Source organism: Callorhinus ursinus, unplaced genomic scaffold (genome assembly GCF_003265705.2).
Source record: "Callorhinus ursinus isolate GAN/ISIS: 27379988/994484 unplaced genomic scaffold, GSC_fseal_2.0 scaffold48, whole genome shotgun sequence".
Classification (NCBI taxonomy): Eukaryota; Metazoa; Chordata; class Mammalia; order Carnivora; family Otariidae; genus Callorhinus; species Callorhinus ursinus.
The window spans coordinates 6101050-6122289 of NW_027397110.1; the positions used below are offsets into that span (position 1 = coordinate 6101050).

At 57.0% G+C, this 21240-nt stretch overlaps 1 protein-coding gene and 1 long non-coding RNA gene across 3 annotated transcripts in view; one reads left to right on the forward strand and one right to left on the reverse strand.

Moving 5' to 3' along the window:
* Positions 1-311: 311 nt before the first annotated feature.
* On the reverse strand, positions 312-4917 carry LOC112831601 (uncharacterized). Its single transcript, XR_003210191.2, has 2 exons — positions 4323-4917; positions 312-1097 (listed from the first exon to the last, which is right to left on the reverse strand). It is a non-coding gene; the product is annotated as an uncharacterized lncRNA (long non-coding RNA).
* The window catches only part of CYB5R3 (cytochrome b5 reductase 3), a 28655-nt gene continuing 10113 nt past the window's right edge, over positions 2699-21240 (forward strand). Inside the window, exons 1-7 of one of the 2 annotated variants that reach the window (XM_025881514.2) lie at positions 2699-2843; positions 12162-12293; positions 15129-15201; positions 15561-15667; positions 18212-18341; positions 18807-18890; positions 19127-19212. In XM_025881514.2, coding sequence (XP_025737299.1) covers positions 2823-2843; positions 12162-12293; positions 15129-15201; positions 15561-15667; positions 18212-18341; positions 18807-18890; positions 19127-19212 — 633 coding nt within the window. In that variant the 5' untranslated portion in view covers positions 2699-2822. Of the gene's footprint in view, positions 2844-5191; positions 5214-12161; positions 12294-15128; positions 15202-15560; positions 15668-18211; positions 18342-18806; positions 18891-19126; positions 19213-21240 lie in introns of those variants that run through there. The other variant, XM_025881515.2, reaches the window with a different exon arrangement.

Here is a 21240-nt window from a genome sequence, read left to right on the forward strand (position 1 = left end):
AAGGGGTCTCTGGGGATGCTGGAGTTGGCACCATCCAGAGCTCATAGCAAATGTCCTGACCACATGCGAGCCTCAAGCAGACAAAATCTGCCCCCAGTTTTGGCTTCAGCTTCAATTTTTGTCCACTTGTGTGCCAGGTTTGGCCTCTCCAAGTTCATGTGTAGCCATGGAATGTGGTCTCACAAGCAAGCAGGAACCAACACCCGTGTGAGGCCAGGCCTGGCAGGTGGGTCACTTTCTAGGGAAGCTTCCAGAAGTAACTAGGAGTGAAATCTCCTTTTGTGCTTTACATACTGAGGTGTGTTAGTGGGTTGAGGTGTGAACACAGACAGGATTTATTACAGAGAGAGCAAAATGCTTCAACAATTTATGTTGATTATGAACAATGTTAATTTTATATGCAGAAAAAATGAAGAGGTTCAAAGAGAAAGTGGATAATTAACATAATCTTATGAGAGGCAGTAATAACGTGATAACTTTAGGAGGAAAGCCATTTCCTTTTTGAGTCTACAAATGCATCTAATAATTTAAATAATAATACAAGACAGAAAAACAGATTTCATCTTAATTCCGATTTTGTAGGATTGTTTGCTGGACTAGCATTTATAGCCTTTGTCTAAATGTTATTTAAGTTTTGTTTGTATATTTAATGCCATTTAAGGGATGAATGTTTCGAGGAAAAGCCCTATATGGGAATTCTTCAAGGCTTGTGAGGATGGATGATCAAAAGGAGAAAGCCAAGTTAGTCACCTCCAAATTTCACAAGAACAAACGCCAACATCACATGTCCACATTTGTGATCATCATCATCATTAAAGAACATGAAGAAAACCAGAAATGACTGTGGCAGATGAGGTCAGGGGTGATCTGCTCCTGGGCCTCAGCGGAAGGCGTTGTGGACAAGGGTGCTTGTCCAAAGAAGCACCTACTCGTGGGAAGTTACTGGTTGCACACCCTGAACTTTCTGATTTCATTACTTCCTTTGTAATACCAAAATTGTGATCAGTAGGGGCACCTGGCTGGCTCAGTCCATGGAATATGCAACTCTTGAATTCGGGGTCCTGAGTTTGATTAAGCTCCGTGTTGGGCATAGATTACTAAAAAAAAAAAAAAGAGAGAGAGAAAGAAAAAGAAAAAAATTGTGATCAATAAAACTGAAATCATACCTAACTGATCTGCTGTCACATTTACCCTTATATTCTATGGTAGTAGATCCCTTTCTCTGTTCCTCCCTCTACGCTGTCCCCTGTTGCCTTTTAAAACCAGCCATTTACTCCCTCACATGCCTAAATCCTCCAGGGCTCCCCACATCCCAGTCCCCCCTACCCAGGTCCCCATACTGCCTCATCCTGACTTCACATCATCCCATTGTGCCGCCAGCTCCAGCTGTATTGGTGTCCCCTGGAAAGCAACAGGCCTAGGGTCTTTTTGCAACGCTGTGTCTCTCCACCTTGTTTCTACCTCCAGGTTCTGCCCAGCTCCTTCTGCCTGGAAGGCCCAGTTCCCTGCCTGGTCAGCATCACAATGCAGGGACACGACGCCTGGCAGCCTAAGCAGTCAGACTACCAGGAGTTCACATCTGGGTCCAAGACCATTCCTGAGACGAAGGCCACAGAGCCTTCCTGGACCCAGCATGGGCTTACACAGAGGCGGTACTGTTAAATTCGCTCATTCAACAAGTATTTATTGAGCAACCACTATACCCTAGCCTCCAGGCATGCAGGGGACTTCAAAGCAGAGTTGGGGGGCCTGTTGATGGCTCAGTGGGTTAAGCATGGGACTCTGGATTTTGGCTCAGGTCATGATCTCAGGGTCCTGGGATTGCACCCCATCAGGCTATGCGCTCAGCGTGGGTGGGGGATCTGCTTGAGGATTCTCTCCCTCTGCCTCTCTCTCTAATAAATAATTTTTTTTAAAGATTTTATTTATTTATTTGATAGAGAGAGGGAGAGAGCACAAGCAGGGGGAACAGTAGAGGGAGAGGGAGAAGCAGGCTCCCCGCCAAGCAGGGAGCCCGATGCGGGGCTCGATTCCAGGACCCTGGGATCACGACCTGAGCCGAAGGCAGACGCTCAACCATCTGAGCCACCCAGGCGCCCCTCTAATAAATAATTCTTAAAAAAAAAAAAAAAAAGTCTTGCCCTCAGGGAGCCCACAGTCCGCTGGGATGCGGTGGGCCTGGGGGCAGACCACTCCCCCCGCCCCCAGGGAACCCAGTGGGACGACTTCAGCTCCAGGCCAAGTGCTAGGAAGACCACAGGGGCGGGGCAGGCTTTGTTGAGGAGGGAACGTTTGACCTGCAGCCAAACAGTAAGCCGGGGCTGGCTCTGAGGCAGTTGGGGACAGTGTCCCGGAGAGAGGGAACCGCGAGTTCAAAGGCCTGGAGGGGAACGGAGCTAAGCAGTGTCAGGACCCGGGGCCCAGCACCGCGCTAGGTGCCTCCGTCAGAGTTTAGGCCAGGCGTGGCCTGGTGGTTTCCGGATTTTATGTTCCGGATCCCATCGAGGGGGGGCGCCATCTTCCCCCTATTCTGCTGACAAACGGGACCCAGGACCAGCCAACGTCCCACCCCAGGCGGCCCCGCGGGCCATGCCGGCCGCGCGCTCGCGTGGCGACCCCACCGCCGCCCGCCGCTGCAGCGGGCCACGTGCCGTGCGCGGGGTCTCCCGTCGCCCCTTCCCCGCGGCGGCGTGCGGGGCGGGGCCGCCTGGGCCCACTCGGCCCCGCCCCTCCCCCGAGGGTGACGCGGCCCAGGGGCGGGGCCTGGGCGCGGCGGCCGGACTGTCTCGGCTGCGGCGGAGCGAGCACCGTGCGGCGCCACCATGGGGGCCCAGCTGAGCACGGTAGGCGGGGAGGGGCGCGGGGGGGGGTGCGGGGGGCCGCGGGGACGGGGGCCGCGGGGACCCCACCCGGCCCGCCCGGCTCCGCGCGTGGCCCGCGGGAGCCGCGGCTCACGCCCCGGCCCTCAGTCGCCGGGACCTAGCCCTCCTGCCCGGGGGGCGTGCGGGCGGCGGGCCCCGGGGGCGGGCGGGCACCCGGCTGATGGGCACGGGGGCGCCCCGCCCGCCCGCATTCCCCCCCCCGCCCCTCACATCCCGCCCGGTCCCGCCCAGTGGAGGGAGGAGCGGGTGCCTCCGTGAGCCGCGCGAGTGAGGGTGGGAGAGGGTGTGGCGGGGAAAGTTGGAGTGTGACCGAGTGTGCTGGTGAGCGAGTGTGGATGTGCAGGAGTTTGAGAGCGCACGTGTGTGTCTGAGCGTGAATAAATGACACGACTAGGTGTAATGTGAAGTGTGAGTGTGCACGAGAGGGCGTGTGAGTGTGAATGCACACGAGTTTGTGATTGCAAATACACGGCTGAATATGTGAAGTGACTGGGTGTGAAGTGTGAGTGAATGTGCGTGAGTTTGAGAGTGCAGATGTGTGGCTGAGTGTGAATCTACGAAGTGGGGGTGGTGGGCAGTGTGAGTGTGGAGGTGTGAGGCTGAGACTGAGCGAGTGAGCAGGTAGGAGTGAATGTGTGTGAGAGCATCCGAGAGCACGTGAATGTGGGAGTGGAGTATGTGTGTACTGTGGTCAGGTGGCAGCGTTTGTGGCTTCTCTGGGCCACAGTGACCGCGCTGCAGTCTTGTCTCCTGCTGGGAGGGGCCCTGGGGCGCAGCCAGGCTTGGCTCCGGCTCTCCCGTGAATGCTAGAAGCTGACAGACTTGTGAGCCCCGTTTCAGAGATGAAGAAATGCACCTCACACTTGGCCACCTGCCTGTGCCTGGCAGGGCCTGAACTTGTGGGCTCCGAAGTCCACCATCATGCTGCCACTTTTGGGTCGGCCCAGGGCCTCCACCCCACCTGCCTCTGCTCTTGGATTTCTCAAAAGCCACAATGGCCGGGCTGGGGCCCTGTGCTGCGTGTGAAGGCTGTAGCCAGAGGGCAGCCTCCCATGCCCTTAGACGTACTCTGGTCCCTGGTGCTGGCTTGGGCGCAGGGAGCAGGCCACAGGCCTGGCACTGAGGACTAGGCCCAGAGCCACTTGCCTCCACTGCCATCGCCACCCCAGGTGCCTGGGACTTGGAGGGTGCCTGCTTCCTCCCTCTGGCTCTGTGAGGCTCCTCCTCACGGTGAGGCAAAAGGCTTCTTGGCCTGGGTACTTGCTCATGAAGTTGTGTCCCAGCCCAGGACTCTGGGGGACATTCAGACCAAGGAGCAGCCTTGCCCAGGGCGAACCTGTGGGCATTACTCAGCTTCAGAGTAACGTCCTGACCCTCCTCCTCCATTACTCAACCCCCCGACCCCCCCCCCCCCCCGCTCTGTTTTCCAACGCTTCTCACCTTCTAGCTGGTGTTGGTAGGATTTGTCAGTGCGTCCCCAGCGTGTGGCCGCTCCATACGTTTTTGCTGAAGAGCCAAGGCCCTCTGGCAACCCCCCTGTGAGGGGCAGAGCCCTGTCTGGAAGTCAGGAGACTCACCAACTCCACGGCCTCCTCGGTCCAAGGGGCCCACTGAGGACCCGCAGCTGTGCTGGGGGCAGGGGGGCCACAGTCCCAGATGGTAGGCCAGTTGCCCAGCGTTCCCCCCCGGTGGCTGGGCAGGAATTGCCCCTTCCTTGTGTGTGCCGTGCTGGGATCCCCACTTAGCCCGAAATACCCACAGCAGACCCGAGCTAGGCCTCCTGGCACACAGTCTCCACAGGGTCTGCGGGAGGCTGGCTCGGGCTCTGGGCCCCAGACGTCTTATCGGGGATGTGCAGGCTCTGCAGGAGGCCTCCTCCCATACTCCAGGGGGCCCCAGCTGAAGGGGTGGCACTTGAGTCTGTCAGCCACCCGGGGGGAACACTGGGGGATTGGCCCGCCATCCAGGACTGTGGCTTCCCTGCCCCCAGCACAGCCGTGAGTGCTCAGTGGGCCCTGACAGGCTGACATCACAGGTAGAGTCCCAGACTTGCCACTGTCCTCGCCCCCCTCCCCACGCCCCGATGTGCCTCGTCTGTGGCCCTCATCCCTGGCCCCAGGAAAGCAGGGCTGTGTCTCCCCTGCTGAGAGCAGCGTTGCTGTGCACCTGCCCCTCCTCCCGAGTTCCCCTCCCCCACAGTTCCAAGCCAGGAGCCCCCCTCTGCAGAACTTCCTCCACCCCCTCCTCCACTTCCTTCCACTTCCTGAGAAGCGGACCAGGAGGGGGGTGGACACTCAGATTGCAGCAGGACAGCTGGTGGGCGACAGGCAGGTAAGGCTCAGCACACGGAGCTGCCACCTGGGAGGGCTCAGTCTGCCCACACAGACCTAACCCGGGTAGAGTGGATGCCACGGTCGGTGTAGGGAATTCCACAGGCTGAGCAGCAGGGCAGGGTGCCCCGTGGAGGGTAGCAGGGCTTCCCAGGCCCTCAGCAATGGTGGGCGAGCTGGGGGCTCCCTGGAGACATCCTGGGACTCTGGCTGCCCCTTCTGTGTCAGCAGAGGTGAGGAAAGGCAGGTGCTGGGTTCCCTGGTGGGCAGAGCATGGCCTGGGGGGCATCAGGTCAAGGCCTGGGAGGCCCCTTGACTTGCTGCAGGACCACAGACCCACCCCCGCAATGGCTCCAATGGCTGTGGTGACATGGGTATGTGCGTATGTGTGTGTACATGTGTGTGTCTGTGTATGAGCAGCTCGGCTGAGGAGGAGCTGGGGTGGGGCCTTGGCCTCAGCCGTCTGCCTCCTGTTTACTCTGCCCACGGCGGGCAGGGCTGGGGGGCGGGTGCAGAGTTGCGGGAACCCAAGTTATGGGAACAGGGCATCCCTGCCCCTTGTGAATCTGGCAGAGCCTTCAATTTTTGGGAGATGAAGCCACTGTACCCTTTCCCCTGACTGTGTCTGGCTTCCCTGCTGGCTTGAGCTCCTCAGGGGCAGGGTCCCCTGGCTTGTGTCCCCCGAATCCAGCGTGAGCCCTGGTAGGTGTGCTCCTGGGGGTTTCTGGCCTGAAGGACGAGCTGCCCACAGCGGCCTCCCGGGTAGGGATGTTGTGCATGCCAAGTCCACCTCTGCTCTCTCAGGGGCCGCACGGTGCCCACGGGCACAGAGGGGCAGTGTTGTACGGTGACTCAGTGCGTGGACTCGAGCCAGATGCTGGGGTTCAAATCCTGGCCCTTGGACCAGGTCTGTCATCGGGGCCTCAGCTTTCTTGCCTGGAATGGGAGTGGTGATAGCTCCCGTCTCCGGGCTTCTGGATTATGGGAAATAATTATGCGCAAGGTGGCTGTCCGGTGCTCTGCAAAGCCCAGTCCCTGGCAGTGGGCACTGGAAGGGAGGCGGCTGACCTGTATCACCTGCCCCCGTGGGCAGCTCCTTCCGGCCATGGCACTGATCCTACCATACCTCTGGAACGTGGGTGTACCTAACAGGATCGAAGCTAGGATCCTAGCCGCCTGGGCCTGTGCTCTGTGGAGGGCTGTGGGTTTTTAAAAGCAACAGGGTAAGCTGGTAGGCCCATGCCTGTCCGGGAGGGACCTGGCCTCCTGCCCTGGTTTCTGAAACTTCCAGACAAAATAAAAAGAGTCAGAGAAAGACCTGGAGTGGGGGCGGGGGTGGGGCTTGTTGTTGTCCCTTCACAAATTTATCCACAAATATTTACTGAGTGTCTCTGCTCTGAGCGCTGGGGGTGCCGTGGTGATGAGACACCCAGATGCCACCACCCTTCTGGGGCTTCTGCTCTGGGATCTGCTGTTCCCTGTCAGCTGTGACCACATGTGGGCACTGGCCCCAGCTGTTTGAGCCCAGGCTGGCATCCGGGGTCCCCGAGGCTGGGACCTGGCACCTGGAAGGTCTGTGCTAGGGCTGCAGCCCTTATTCAGGACTTGCCTTCAGAGTTGTTGACTTAGGAATCGTTTTCACTGCCAGTGTTTGTGGGCTTGGGGCAGGTGAGAGATAAGTGACAGAAAATTGGGAACCCAAGCCCAGATTTCACCCTGGGCCTCCCTGAGCCTCAGTTTCCTCATTTGTCAAATGAATGCAGTTGGCCCATCTCCCACTGGTGTGGGTGGGTCATAAAGGAAATGCAAGGGAGCGAGCTGCAGGCCAGGGGGTCTTATGTTATTAAACTTGGCTGTGCACTGGGGAAAATAAAACTCCAGGGAGCACCAAACACAACTCCAGCTGGCTCTTACTGTCATTTCAGTTCATCTCCAGGGCTCCCTACAATGGTTTCCTGTAACTTCACTTTCTCCCTCAACAGTGTTCCCAATGGATATGGCTTCTCTGGGAGGGGCCTGCAGAATCTCCTCACCCCCACAGACCATGCAGAGGGGAGCAGGGGCTGTGGAAGTCCACTGAGGGCCTGATTAACTAGGGAGGGGCTAGTCAAGGAAGATTTGACATTTGAACTGGGCTCTGAAGGATGAATAGGAGTTTCCTGTTTGGATGAGGGAAGAAAAAGGGCATTTGGGGCAGGAAGAAGAGTATGCCAAGGCCTGAGGCAAGAAGGGCTTTTGGCCAGAGTTGTAGCCTTACAGTAAGGGGCCTTGGTGTAGGCAGTGGGGAGCCGTCACGGGTGTTTGAGGAGGGGGTGGGTGCCCTGTTGGCTTGGCAGTTGGGGCCTCATTGTGGGAGGCAGGGTATCAGACTGTGGTGGAACAGGTGGGATTTGGGCCTCGGGCTCTGTGGTCGGGGTCACAGAGAGGGCACCTGTCCTGGGAGGTGGCCTAGGAAGAGCTAGACAGGCCTGGTGTTGAGTCCTGGCTCCACCCCTTGACTTGCTGCAGGACCACAGGCAAGTCACTTAACTGAGAAACGGGGACAGTAGTATCCCCTGTGAGTGTGGTCCTCTGAGGATTGGCTTTGGTGCGATTAGGGCAAGATACTGGCCTTCCCTGCGTCTGTTTCCTTATCTGTAACCTGGTGATAATCATGGAGCCTCTGGCCTGAGGTCGAAAGGAGGGTTCTCCCAGGTTGCTCACGTCCCATTCGCCGAGCGTTGCCAGCTTGGAAATGTTTGCCGGCCTGTTCTGTGTGTGGCCTGTTCCATCTCCGCCCCCCCCCCACGCCCACCTCCCCAGCCCTAGATGGGACCGTCCACTTGCAGTTGAGGAGGGTGGGGCCTGGAGAGGCTGAGATTCTCTCCTGAGGTCCTGAGCTGGGGTTTCAGACCTGGGCCTTCTGACCCCTGGGTTCAGGGCTGCCAGCCAGGCCCCTTAGTGAGACCCAGCATGGGCGAAACGCTGTGTGGTGCCTGGGATACGGTGGGTGCTGGTTAAATGGGCAGTGGCCAGAGACCCCTGCCACGTGGCCCCAGCCCCTGCTGTGATGGGTGGGGTTGGAGAAGGGAGCCCTGGCTGGCTCCCAGGGGCCTTTCCTTCAGACTCATTAGTCACAGACCAGGGGCTCTGTGGGGTGGGGCCTAGGCTGTAGCCAGCCTAGAGGCCCTGCCCGGAAGAGAAGGCATATTGTTCTGAGCCCAACAAAGGGCCTGAAACCACAGCTGCGACAAGGTAACTTGAAGCCGCTGGGCCAGTTTGGGGAGCAGGGGCCAGGCCTGCCATGGGATCTTGTGCTTCTGCCCTTCCTTCACCGGGGTGTTCCGTCTCCCCGGTGGTGGAGGCCCATTGAGGACGGCAGGAAAAAGCTCCTGTGTGTGCACCCACACTCCTCTGTGACCTGGGTGCCCCCATCTCCGCTCATACCCCGGCTGTCCCAGGAGGTGGGCAGAGCAGTAGCTCTTACCTACCTTCTACCGATGAGAACGCACTGAGGCTCGGGGGGGCCTCGGGTACTCAGCCAGAGCGCCCTCCCTGGGTTGATAGAAACTGGGGAATCCTGGCAAGGCTTCGAGGAAGCCGGGGAGCCGTGGGTCGGACCTTGAGAGGTGAGGGTCCTCTCACCCAGCCACTTCCAGGCCCATGCTCTGCAGAATATGCCATCTCCAGAAGCCCACAAAGGAAGCAGAGAGGCCTCCATGCAAGCAAAGAACTTGGCTCTGAGCTTCCTGACAACCAAGTAAAAAAGGGGAACTTGTAGAATGATGGTAAGGAGAACACATGGTCATTTGCTGAGAGAATTAAAGTCAGGGAGGTGTGCTAGTGATGCTTGGAGAACAAAATGGGAGCCAGCTTTCCGGAGAAGCAGTGTTCTGTGTGGACTTTTGGATCTCAGCCTTACTGTTCAAACCACCAGTGTGGGCTCCTTCCCACCCCACCCCCACTTTTTATTTTGAAATAATTTCAAACTTACAGTAAAGTTGCAGTAATGTGGAAAGAACCATTGTATACTTTTTGCCCAGATGGACCCAGTGTTAACATTTACTATATTTGCTTTATTGTGGGTGTGTGTATATTTTATTTATTTTTTTAACTATTTAAGTTACAGGTACGATGCCCCTTTACCCCCTAAGGACAAGGCCTTTCTGTTGCCTAATTACAGGACAGGGATCAAATCAGGAAAGTAACATTGATGCAATGCTCTTATCCTTTTTTTTTTTTTAAGATTTGTATGTATTTATTTGAGAGACGAGAGAGAGAGAGAGAGACAGCGCACGAGTGAGCAGCAGGCAGAGGGAGAAGCAGGCTCCCTGCTGGGCAGAGAGCCTGATGCAGGGCCAATCCCAGGACCCTGGGATCATGACCTGAGCCAAAGGCCGACGCTTAACCAACTGAGCCCCCCAGGCGCCCCTGAAATGCTCTTATCTAATCCATGGGTCTTAATTCAGATCTCACCCATTGTCTCAATATTGCCCTTTATAGGGGTGCCTGGGTGGCTCAGTTGGATGAGCATCCGACTCTTGATTTCAGCTCGGGTCCTGGTTGTGAGATCCAAGCCCATTTCCGGCTTTGCGCTCAGCAGGGAGTCTGCTTGAGATTCTCTCCCTCCCTCTGTGCCCCTCCCCTGCTTGTGCTCGCTCTCTCTGTCTCTTTCTCTCAAATAATAAATAAATCTTAAAAAAAAACAAAAAACACTGCCCTGGGCGCCTGGGTGGCTCAGCTGGTTGAGCGACTGCCTTCGGCTCAGGTCAGGATCCTGGAGTCCCGGGATCGAGTCCCGCATCGGGCTCCCTGCTCAGCGGGGAGTCTGCTTCTCCCTCTGACCCTCTTCCCTCTTGTGCTCTCTATCTCTCATTCTCTCTCTCTCTGAAATAAATAAGTAAAATCTTTAAAAATAATAATAATAAATAAAAATAGTTTCTCCTTTAAAAACAAAAACAAAAAAAAAGCATTGCCCTTTATAGCTGTTTTATTTCTGATGCAGAATTTAGTCCAAAGCCACGTATTGCATTCTGGTGCTCTGTCTCTTTGGCCTCTGTATTGGTTTCCTAGGACTGTAACAGTCACCACAAACTGCATAAAACAGCAGACGTTATTCTCTCACTCTTCTGGAGGCCAGAGGTCTGAAATCAGTGTGTTGGCAGGGCCACCCTCTCTGAATGTCTAGGGAAGGGTTCTTCTTGTCTCTTCCTGCTTCCGGTTCCTGTCAACAATGTGTAACTTCCTTGGCTCGTGGCCACCTCGCTCATCTTTGTCTCTGTCTTCATGTGGCCTCTGAGTCTTCTTTCTCTTATAAGGACACTTGTCATGGGGATTAGGGCCCACCAGAATAATCCCAGATGATCTCATCTCAAGATCCTTAGCTTGGTTGCATTGACAAAGACCCTTTATCCAAGTCAGGTCACATTCCCAGGATCTGGGTGGATATATCTTTGGGCCACCATTCACTCCACCAGAGCGTCCTTTAATTGGGACCAGTTCTCCAACCTTTCTTTGTTTTTTTGTGCTGTTGACATTTTTGAGGAGTCTTGGCCAGTTGTCCTGGAGAATGGACCTCACTGTTTTCCTCATGGTTAGAGGCAGATGAAATGATCCCATTTCGCAGATGGAGAAACAGCTCGGAGAGGCTAAGTGATTTGCCCCAGGACAAAAACAGCTAGAAGGAACAGGTGACCAGTTGTCTTCCTCTGCAAGGGTGTTCTCCCCAAGTAAACTGAAGCAGTGAGCTATCTGGCCATGGGATTTGGGTTTTCTTTTTTTAAAAAAATCTAAACACCGGCGCCTGGGTGGCGCAGTCGGTTGAGCATCTGACTCTTGGTTTCGGCTCGGATCGTGGTCTCGGAGTTGTGGGATCAAGCCCCACATCTGGCTCTGTGCTCAGCACAGAGTCGGCTTGGACTCTCCCTCTCCCTCTGCTGCCCCACCCCGTGCTCGTGTGCTCCACCCCCCTCTCATAAATAAATAAATCCTTAAAAAGAAGTCTACTTTAAAAAATAAATAAAAATCTAAACTAGCTCTTTGGGTCTTTGTGAGGTTGAGATATGATATGGGGCGGCAGGGGGCTGGCAAGGAGGAGCCTCTCAAGGTCACGCAGGAGAGTGAGCACGGGCCCGCTGTTTGAGTGGGATTGGGGAAGTGAGTGGACTCAGGTTCATGTTGCAGCTCCCCACCCACCCGCTGCTGTGTGACTGTGGGCAGGTTGCTTCACCTCTCTGAGCTGCTTGCTCATCTGTAAAGTGGTGGTGATGACAACCCACCGAGGGTTGTCCTGAGATGAACGCCCGTGTGGGGCTCACCATGGTGCTGAGCAGTAGACTCCGTGTTTCAGGGGACCTTGCAGATCATCTGGTCCGGTTCATTTCAGAGAGGGGAAGGGACTTAGCCAGGATCCCACAGCCAACAAGGAGCAGAGCTCCCCAGCGCCCAGTTCAGTGCCTCAGCTGTCTCTCCCACCTTAAGGCAGAACTCGGGGCTCAGGGGTGTGTCTGTGTAAATAGAGCTAGCGCTCAACATCACCAAATAGGACCAGGGAAGTTGACTAAAGGAAGGGAAGGAGGGAGGGAGAACAGATGCACAGTGCTCAAGATGAAGCACAATTACTTGTGAACTTTACTCTGAGCTTCCTGGCAGCCAAAGTGAAAAGGGACACATGCTCTGTTACGTAGCTTTCTTCGTCCCGGTTCCTCCGGGAAATGGAGCTTTGCCAGTGACTTGGGAATGCGGTGATAGGTTTCATGTGCCCGGGTTTTATAACTTTGCCCGGACGGCACCAGAATGGGTGCTAGGATTCCCTGGGTGAGGATGGTGGGGAGAGGGTGCTCCTCGCAGAGGGGACAGCATGAGCAGAGGCCTGGAGGTATGGACCGACTGGTGTGTCTGCGGGAAGGGCAGGGGGCAGGCCCCTCCCCGTGCCCGCACTGACCTCGTGGGTCTGTCCCTGTCATTTCAGTTGGGCCACGTGGTCCTCTCCCCGGTCTGGTTCCTCTACAACCTGCTCATGAAGCTGTTCCAGCGCTCCACCCCGGCCATCACCCTCGAGAGCCCGGACATCAAGTACCCACTGCGGCTCATCGACAAGGAGGTGAGTGCCCGACACCGTGGGGGTCTGGGCCCATGGAGGCCCCTCGCCCTCCCTGCCAGCATCACAGTGTTTCTTAGCACCTGCTGTGTGCTCAGGGCACCGGCCCCCGCTCCAAAGTAGGTCCTGTTGTCCGCCCTTCTTGTAGATGGGAAATTGAAGTGATGGCGCCTTCTAAAGTTAATTGTAAGCGTGCAGAAGGATTCAAACCCAGGTCTCTGACCACAGAGCCTGCTCTCCGACCCACGCTCTCTCTATCCCACAGAAAGCCAGAACAAGAGGGACCCTTCAGGACTTTGGGGTCAAAGCGCCCATTTAACAGATGGGAAAACAGAGGGCAAGAGAGGAGCAGGGGGGCACTGGAGGTCACACCGTGAGTTAGGGGTAGAACCAGGATTCAGGCCTACCCCCGCCTTGGTCTCAGGAGTTTCCCAGCCCAGTGCCCCTTTCCTTGAAGTGAATGACTCCTCCCCGCCCCCAGGGGCATCTACTCCGGGCCTGGTGCTTGTTGGACCCCGGTATCTCTTTCTCTGTGCAGATCCGTGATCCCGTTACCTCGCTACGGGGCTCCACCCACCCCTCTGGAAGGCTTACTCTTGCCCTCCTGTTTGACCCTTTTCCTTTTCAAACGTCTGATCGTGATTGAAAACCATCCTCTCCCTCCATTGACTTGCCTCCCTGTAACAGCTGCTTTTCTCCCTCCTCTCCCTCAGCAGAGCCCCTCCCTGCTGCTATTTCCAGCCACCGGCAGCTGCCTTGGAAGGGTGTGACAGGGAGAACTGAGTCATGGAGCAGAGAAAGTCACCTGCCAGGCCCTCGGCTCCACCCTGAGCTCCAGGCGACTCTGAGGTCCCCTGAGGCACAGGACCGGGAGGTCACAGACAAGTCAAAAACCAAAGACAGGGGAAAAACAAAACAAAACAAAACACTTCCCAGAGGCTTTTACCAGGCTTTATCTTTTCATTATGTTTTATATATGTTTTAACAATTTTAATTCCAGAAGGAACGTATGGCTTATATGTGCTCACTATAAAAATTCTTTGTGAAGTATTAAGGTCCCATCCCCTGCCACTCCGCCTCCGTGTGGAGGGTCCCAGTTCACGGGCCCGTGTGAGCCTTTCCTGGGCATCACATTCATATACGTGGATTTGCAGAGTTTGGGGCGTGTATATACTTACTCTCACTTTTTTAAGAACCTGATTTTTTTAGCCAGCCATACAACATGGACACCTTATCACGTCTCACCTGAAGCTGGTTCATTATTTTTGATGACTGTCTAGTATTTCCCTGTAGGGATGTTGCACAGTGGACCCACCGGTCCCTTTTGATTGAGCCGGAGGTTAATGTCTTAGCAGTTAAATCTGCCGCCTCCCCTTTGTAGCCTAGTGGTGGCTTTTCAGGGTCAGCAGGTGGGTCCGCTTTTTGGTACTTTTGCTAAGCTCCCCCAGGGGCACAGGGAAGCCCCCGCTGCTTGCCCTCCCCATACCTGTTGACCCTCAAGGTCCCCCTGAAGCTCTGGGGGTCGACTGCTCGGCTCATCACGGCCAGCAGCCTCGTGAACGCCAGCACCGTGCTGAGCCCCGCACAGAGGTTAGCCTCATGATTTTGATGTGCCCTGCCACTGTCATCCAGCCCAAGAATTATCAGTGTCTTTCCCTTGTTTCTCTTCTTCTTCCAAAAATTGTCTGGTGTGTGGGTTTCTGACCTTGATTGAGCCCTAGGACCAATGGATAATCCTGGAATCTGTTCCCAGGAGGCCTGGGGGCTCAGTTTGCGTGGAGTGCAAGGTTCCCGGGGGAGGCAGCCTCAGGCCTGGGCTGCTGGGGTGGAGACACTGCTGGTTGTGTCCTGAGTGGTGGCTGGGCTCTGGCTTTCTGAGACCCGGGCCTCCTGGCTCTGCTCGTATGCTTCAGGGACACTCAGAATGATGCTCTGCTCCTTTGGAGGAGTCTGCTGTCCTCCCTCCAAGTGATGACACTGTGTCCATCAGTGATCTTGCCACGTCGCCTGGTCTCGTGTGGGCGCGGACCAGTGCTGGACAGCGGCCTGCCTTCTGTGCGGCCCCTCCGCACCCCTCGTCCTGGCCGCACCGGGTGCAGGAGAGACCCCACAGGGGCCTCAGGGGGCTGGGGTGCCGGGCTTGTTCCCGGCTCTGACCACAGTTTACTGTGGGAGACTTGTCTCCCCTGGCCTTGGTTCAAGACCGCTTAATGGGGATTCGGGGGCTTGGGTTCCGGCTCCTTTTTCGGCCCAGCCCGGCCCTTAGCCAGCCTCTGCCCTGCTCTGGAGGGGACATGGCCGTCACCTGCCCATCCTGTGCAGGGTGGACGCCTGGCTTAGGGCTCAGCCGTGGCCGTGACCTCGTGAGCAGTGGGGCTGGCACGCTTCCTGCCCTATGCAGCCCTGCAGCAGTCATAGCCGTGCCTCTTCTCAGGGGGCTTTTGGTGTAATCTGGAGCCCCTCTCTGTGTCCTCGGCCCAGGTACGTGGGCCTTGTCTCAGCTCTGCCCCCAGTTTGCCAGCCCAGGGCCCGAGGTCTTCCTGCCACCCCAGGACATTGCCCAAGCTGATGGCAGGGTTGGATCTTCCCTCTTGCCCCCAGAATTTTCTGGGCCATCTGGCAGCCTCCCTTTGGGGTCCTGAGTTTGCTCCCTACCCTGATCACCTTGCTGGGTGGCCCCGGGCGGGTCCCTGCCCTTCCTGGGCCAGTGAGAGCAGAGGCACACGTGGTGTGTGTCCGCGTGTGGCATCAGCATCCCCTTGGGTGGGTGGCACGGGGCAGGAGCAGCTCTGAGGGCTGGGGGAGGTGCGCCGCCCAACGGCTCGGGTCCCTTTGCAGCTGATCAGCCACGACACCCGGCGGTTCCGCTTCGCCCTGCCGTCGTCCCAGCACATCCTGGGCCTCCCTGTCGGTGAGTGACGCCGGGGGCTAGGTCAGAGAGTGGGAGCTTTACACTTGAACTAGGGAGAGTGGGGAGGGCTTCAAGGTGACAGCCACACTGGGCCTCCAAAGATGAGTGTCCGAATGAGAGGGGAGATCCCCGGTGTCCCCGGCAGTGTCCCCGGCAGGAGCAGAGGTGTGGCAGCAGGAAGCTGGGGCCTGATGGGAATCCCGGGGGGTGGGGGCAGGAAGGGGGGCCCTGGAGCCCAGGCCAGGCTGGCCTTTGAGGACAGGGCGGGGCACGGGGCGATGGCTGACTCGACCCAGCACAGCCTGCAGAGGTAGTCCGTGGCCCCTTCGGGACCAGAATCACCCCTCCTCATCCTGCAGGCCAGCACATCTACCTCTCAGCTCGGATTGATGGAAACCTGGTCATTCGGCCCTACACGCCTGTCTCCAGCGATGATGACAAGGGCTTTGTGGACCTGGTCATCAAGGTGAGGTCTTGGGGCCGCAGCCGTGTGGGGGCAGGAGTGACCACATCCCTTGTGATCTGGTCTCTGAAGGCCCGGTGCTCCCTCGTGCCTGGTTTCTGAATGAATAGCAAACGGGAGTTGCCCAGCGCCAAGCCAAATGTGGGGGCTTGGCAGAGGGCAGGATCTAAGGACAGATCATCTGCAGAAGGGAAACGGGGAAGGTTGACCAGCTCGTGCAGAGCTCACTTGCCTGCTCTTGGACGAGCAAAGCCTAGGGCACCGGGTGTCCGGTTGTGGCCCCAGGGGGCCCGCCCCAGCACACTCAGTCACACGGTCTCAGTGACCAGCCGGTCCTTTCCTGAGCACTAAGAAACAGTCCAAAGCCCCCTCAAGAGAGGTGTGAGGAGCTCAGGTCATTGTCTGGGGAGCTGAGATCCCTCATGGGTGAGGGGTGGGTACATGCTGTGGAAGAGATGCAGCCATTAGATCAGAGACGCCCAGAACAGCCAGCAAGGATCTTAAGAATCATCACGTTGAGGGGCACCCAGGTGGCTCAGTTGGTTAAGTGTCCGACTCTTGATTTTGGCTCAGGTCATGATCTCAGGGTTGTGCGATCGAGCCCCCATGGAGTCTGCTTGAAATTCTCTCTCCCTCTGCCCCTCCCCCTACTTGCACACTGTGCTCTCTCTCGCACGTGCTCTCTCTCTAAAAAAAAAAAAAGTCATCACATCAAGTGGAAAGAGAAATGACAACCATAGCACAGTATACTTTTGTGAAAATTAGAAACACAAACTTCACAGAACGATCCATGTTCTCAGATTACACGTCCAACAAATGGGAACCAGCCCAGGCCAGTGGAGGTGGGGTGTAGGAGACCCTCCCAGGAAAGGCCCAAACCCCCATGGCCACCTGGCTCAGCACTCCTGGGGGCCAGGCTTACTGTCCTAACTCCACTGTGTGGGCTCCCTCACTGGGCCCCTTGTGGGCGGAAGGACAGAGGCAGAGGCCCCTGTGGGCTGCAGCTGAGGCCTTGGGTCTCACAGGGTCCTGGAGTGGCGCCAGGTCTGTGAGGGCGGAAAAGGAGCTGGGCCTGGGTCCCTCCTTAGCTTAGTGTCATTTAGATTGTGCTGGGTGCCCAGGCCCAGGCTCGGGAGCCTATCTTTGCCTGGAGAGTGGATACCCTTGCCCCAGGGGAGAAGCACATGAAACTGAGCACCAGGAATGGCACAGAGTGGGGCGGGTGGGGTGATGGGAGCTGCTCCCCCGAGCACGTAACAGAGGGCCGAGACGTGGAGGCCGAGGAGGTGTTGACCAGACAGAGAGGAAGGAGAAGGACCTTCCTGGTGCGAAGGCCCTGAAGTCAAAAGGAGGCTTAAAGACTGATGCAGCCAGGGGCGCCTGGGTGGCTCAGTCGTTGGGCGTCTGCCTTCGGCTCAGGTCATGGTCCCGGGGTCCTGGGATCGAGCCCCGCATCGGGCTCCCTGCTCCGCGGGAAGCCTGCTTCTCCCTCTCCCACTCCCCCTGCTTGTGTTCCCTCTCTCGCTGTCTCTCTCTCTGTCAAATAAATAAATAAAATCTTAAAAAAAATAGACTGATGCAGCCAAAGGGCAGGGGCTTCGGAGGACTAGGGGGGATAGGGAGGCAGTAAGGTTTGGGGCCTTGTCCAGGAGGAAAGGGAAGGTGTCGAGGGTCGGAGCATCTGTTCTTGTTGGAATCCCTCCAGCCGGATGTGGAGAAGGTGTTGGGGGTGGGCTGGGATCCAAGTAGAGGATGGGAAACTCAGGAAGACCAGGCCCCTTCTGGCTCAGAGACCTCGCTCCCTGCTCCCCATTGGCCCCGGACAAAGGTCAGAGTCCTGGCCTGCACATGGCTCTGCCCGCCTCTCCCTGTCCCTGCGCTTACCCCACGCTGCCCCCCCACCCCCCCCACCCCACCCCCCGTGCTGTGTTCTCCCTGTGGCCCAGGCCTTTTGGGCTGCCTGTCTGCCTCTCCCTCCCCAGCCGCCCCTCCCTGCCCATCACTGCTGCTGGCCCCTGGAGCCCAGCACCCTCAGCCCGGGGCAGGTTGAGCTGCACGCCCTCAGGCTCCCTGTCTCCGTCTTGTAGCACTTCCTTTCTTTCAAAGGGGAAGTCCCACAGGGCACAGGGAGGGAAGTTGTTCCAGAAACGCTGTTTTTATGACAGCACAGAATGGAAAAAACCAAACATGCACAGGAGGGAGCTGAGCCCACTTCCCGGAGCCTTTTCTGTGCTGACAGCGTGGGAATCTCCCACCGGGAGGGGGCACAGAGACCGCTCTTGGCCGAACGTTAATACATGAAGCCCGCGAGTTGGGAGCCTTGTTCACCAGGCTGACGCTTTGTGTTCAGAGGGGATGTTAGGGAAAAGCAGACTCCTGGGGGGCTGGCATGCAGATGGGTGAGTTTAGATGGGTGGACAGGGCCTTACGTGAGAGAGCCACACACAGGCCGCAGAGAAACCTGAAAGAGGCGCTCCCTTCCCTCTGGGGCCCAGAGCTCAGCCCGCTGACCCTGGGAACGGGGCCTGAGGACTGGATGTCTTGCAGGTTTACTTCAAAGACACCCATCCCAAGTTCCCTGCTGGAGGGAAGATGTCCCAGTACCTGGAAAGCATGAAGATTGGAGACACCATTGAGTTCCGGGGCCCGAACGGGCTGCTGGTCTACCAGGGCAAAGGTGACTTGGGTTGGAGTGCCTGGAGACCCCGGTGGGCACAGTGAATGCTGGGTCTGCTGCCGTCTGGGTGGGTGACCCTTGTTGGGCAGCCGGTCTCCTCTCTGGGGCCTCCGTTTCCCCAGCTGTATAGGGGGGAAGTTGGCCAGCACAGGGGTTGCAGACTAGCTGCCCACAGACCGGCTTTGTTTGACTGAAACCAAACAAGTGAAAGCATCGAGCCAGAGCATCTCTGGCTCCCCAGCCTCGCCGCTGCCCCCCCGCACCATCTGTGGTGGGAACGAAGGGCCCATCTTCCTGCTCCTCTCCGCTGGCTTTGTCACCCTCCCATCCTCTCCTTACCCCCAGTGGTGGCTGCCCGCACCACAGACCCCCGAAGTGGGGGCAGGTGCTCCAGCCCGTCTGGCCCCAAGCTTGGCATGTTTGAGAGCTGGGGTCTCCCCATCTCTTCCCTGCTCCTCTCCGCAGGAAAGTTTGCCATCCGTCCAGACAAGAAGTCCAACCCCGTCATCAAGACGGTGAAGTCTGTCGGCATGATTGCAGGAGGGACTGGTACGTGGACCCTGAGCCCCTTGCTGAGCCTCGGCAGGCAAATGTCATGGGTGGAGGTCAAGGTCAGGGTCAGACCATGGGACGGGGCACAGATTAGAAGCAGTTGTGAGCTCCCCGAGGTCAGGAGCCCAGGCCCGCTTGTGCTGACACGCCACCCGCTGCCTGCCTGGGCCTGGGCCTGTGTGCACGTATATAGCAGGTGCTCACTCAGCGTGTGGGGGGCTGCTGTTTTGCAGGCATCACCCCAATGCTGCAGGTGATCCGCGCCATCATGAAAGACCCACATGACCCTACCGTGTGCCACCTCCTGTTTGCCAACCAGGTCAGTGGTTGATCCCAAGACGTGCAAACCGGGCTCCTGCAGAGAGGGGGTGCAGGGCCCTGCGAGGCACCGCTCAGGGGGTCTGTGTGGCTCCGTGGCTGAAATGTGAGGGTGCTCTGAGCGTCCTGGGCACGGGCAGCCTTCATGCAGCTGGTGGGGGTAAAGGCTTTTCAGTCTGGAGCCCAATGTCTGCCCCAAGTGGGGCTGCTTCGGGGGCCGAGGGGGTGAGACCCGTGGAGCACCCCCCACCCTGGGATTTGCTCCCTGGCTGCTTCCTCTGAACTTCAGCACTCGGCCCACAAACAGGTAGGAACCCAGCGGTCAAGTGGAAGAATGCTGGCCTGGGCTGGGGCTGGGGCTGGCCTGGAGCCAGAGGGGCCAGTCCTTAACAGAGGGGCTGCGAGCACAGCTGCAGGCAGGCCCTGAGCTTGGGGGTCTTGGGGCCGGGTCTGGACCTGGTCTCTCTGACTCCTGAGTGCATGTCCTCCTGCCCATGCCTGCCCTACCGCCTGTCTGCCCTGGCTTGTTGTGTGACCTTGGAAAGACCACTTTCCCTCTCTAGGCTCCGCTCCCTCACTGTGGAATTAGCTGATGAAACAAGGTCACCCCAAGGGTCTTTCTAGGTTTAGTGTTTTATGAAGTGAGTATGTGGATTTTGCAAAGTGACACCCCTTTGGGGGAAGGCCATGGTGAGACACCCCTCCCCCAACAGCGTGGGGGCCGCGCTCAGGCCTGCCGCGCCTCTCAGATACGGTTCAGGTCAGCTTGTCCCAGGGCCCCTCTGGCCCAGGCTCTGTCCCGTTCATCTGTAAGGTCCTTGGACTCCCACAACTGCAGGATACTGCCCTGAAGCCAACTGAGGTGGCTTTGATGAGGCCCCGGGGTGGGTGGGAAGAGCCAGTAATTCCAAGCTGGTGGGGGTGGGGTGGGGTGGGGGGATGGCGGTTCCACTTGGTGCTGCTGGGCTAGTCTCTGGAGGCTGTCACTCTTGTGTCGCCTGTACAGGGCATCCTCAGGCCTGTTAGCTCACTAGCCAGGGTGGTGGCATTGCTTACTTTATAGCTCTGAGCTCAGATACCCAGAGAGGTGCTTGACCGGCCGGGCTCACAGGAAGTAGTGGGACCGGAACTTGAGCCAGAGCGTATTTTAGGAAAAATAACTATTTTAGAAAATATCGTCCCGTTTCACATGTTTACAGATCTTTCTAATGTCTGGCTTACTAGAAGCAGCTGGATTCCATACCTTTTTCTTTCTTTCTTTCTTTTTTTTTTTTTTGCATTCGGTTGGGGCAGTGTGGCAAGTCACATAGCCTTTGGAAGTTGCAGTGTGTCCCCGTGATGGCAGGAGAGTGGGAAAAAAAGCAGAGAAGGTGTTAGTATTATGTGAGGACCAAGTGTCCGTGCACAACCAAGAAAGTTTTGAGAAGAAAGAATAAGAGGGATGAATCTAGCCTGCTGGATGGTGCCACTAAAGCATCAGTGTTGGGAACCGTGGCTCCTGAGCCACACGTGGCAGCTGGGCTTACTGGACTTAAAGCATTTCTGGTAACATAATGGAAAGTCTACACTGTGCTGGAACATGCTAGAACATGTGGCTATTTACATTTAAGTTAATGAGGATGAACGAAAATTTACAACTCACTTTCCTGGTTTTACTAGCCACGTTTCATGGGTTCTGTAGCCACCTGTGGCTCGTGGTTACTGTCTGGGATAACAGATCTAGAACATTCCCATCCCCATCATTACAGAAAGTTCCGCTGAGCAGCACTGGCCTAGAAACAGGCCCAAGTGTATACAAGGCTTTGCAGGTGGCATTTCAACCCGAGGAGAGGGATGAAAGGAGTGTCGGGTTAGTTGCTATGAATTTGGAAAATGCAGGGCAGGTCCCTACTTTAACCTTCTGGTAAAATGAGGTTTAGGTTAAAAATATACATGTATATGTACACACACACACACACACCACACACACACACACACCACAAACACACACCACACACACACCACACACACACACACACACCACACACAC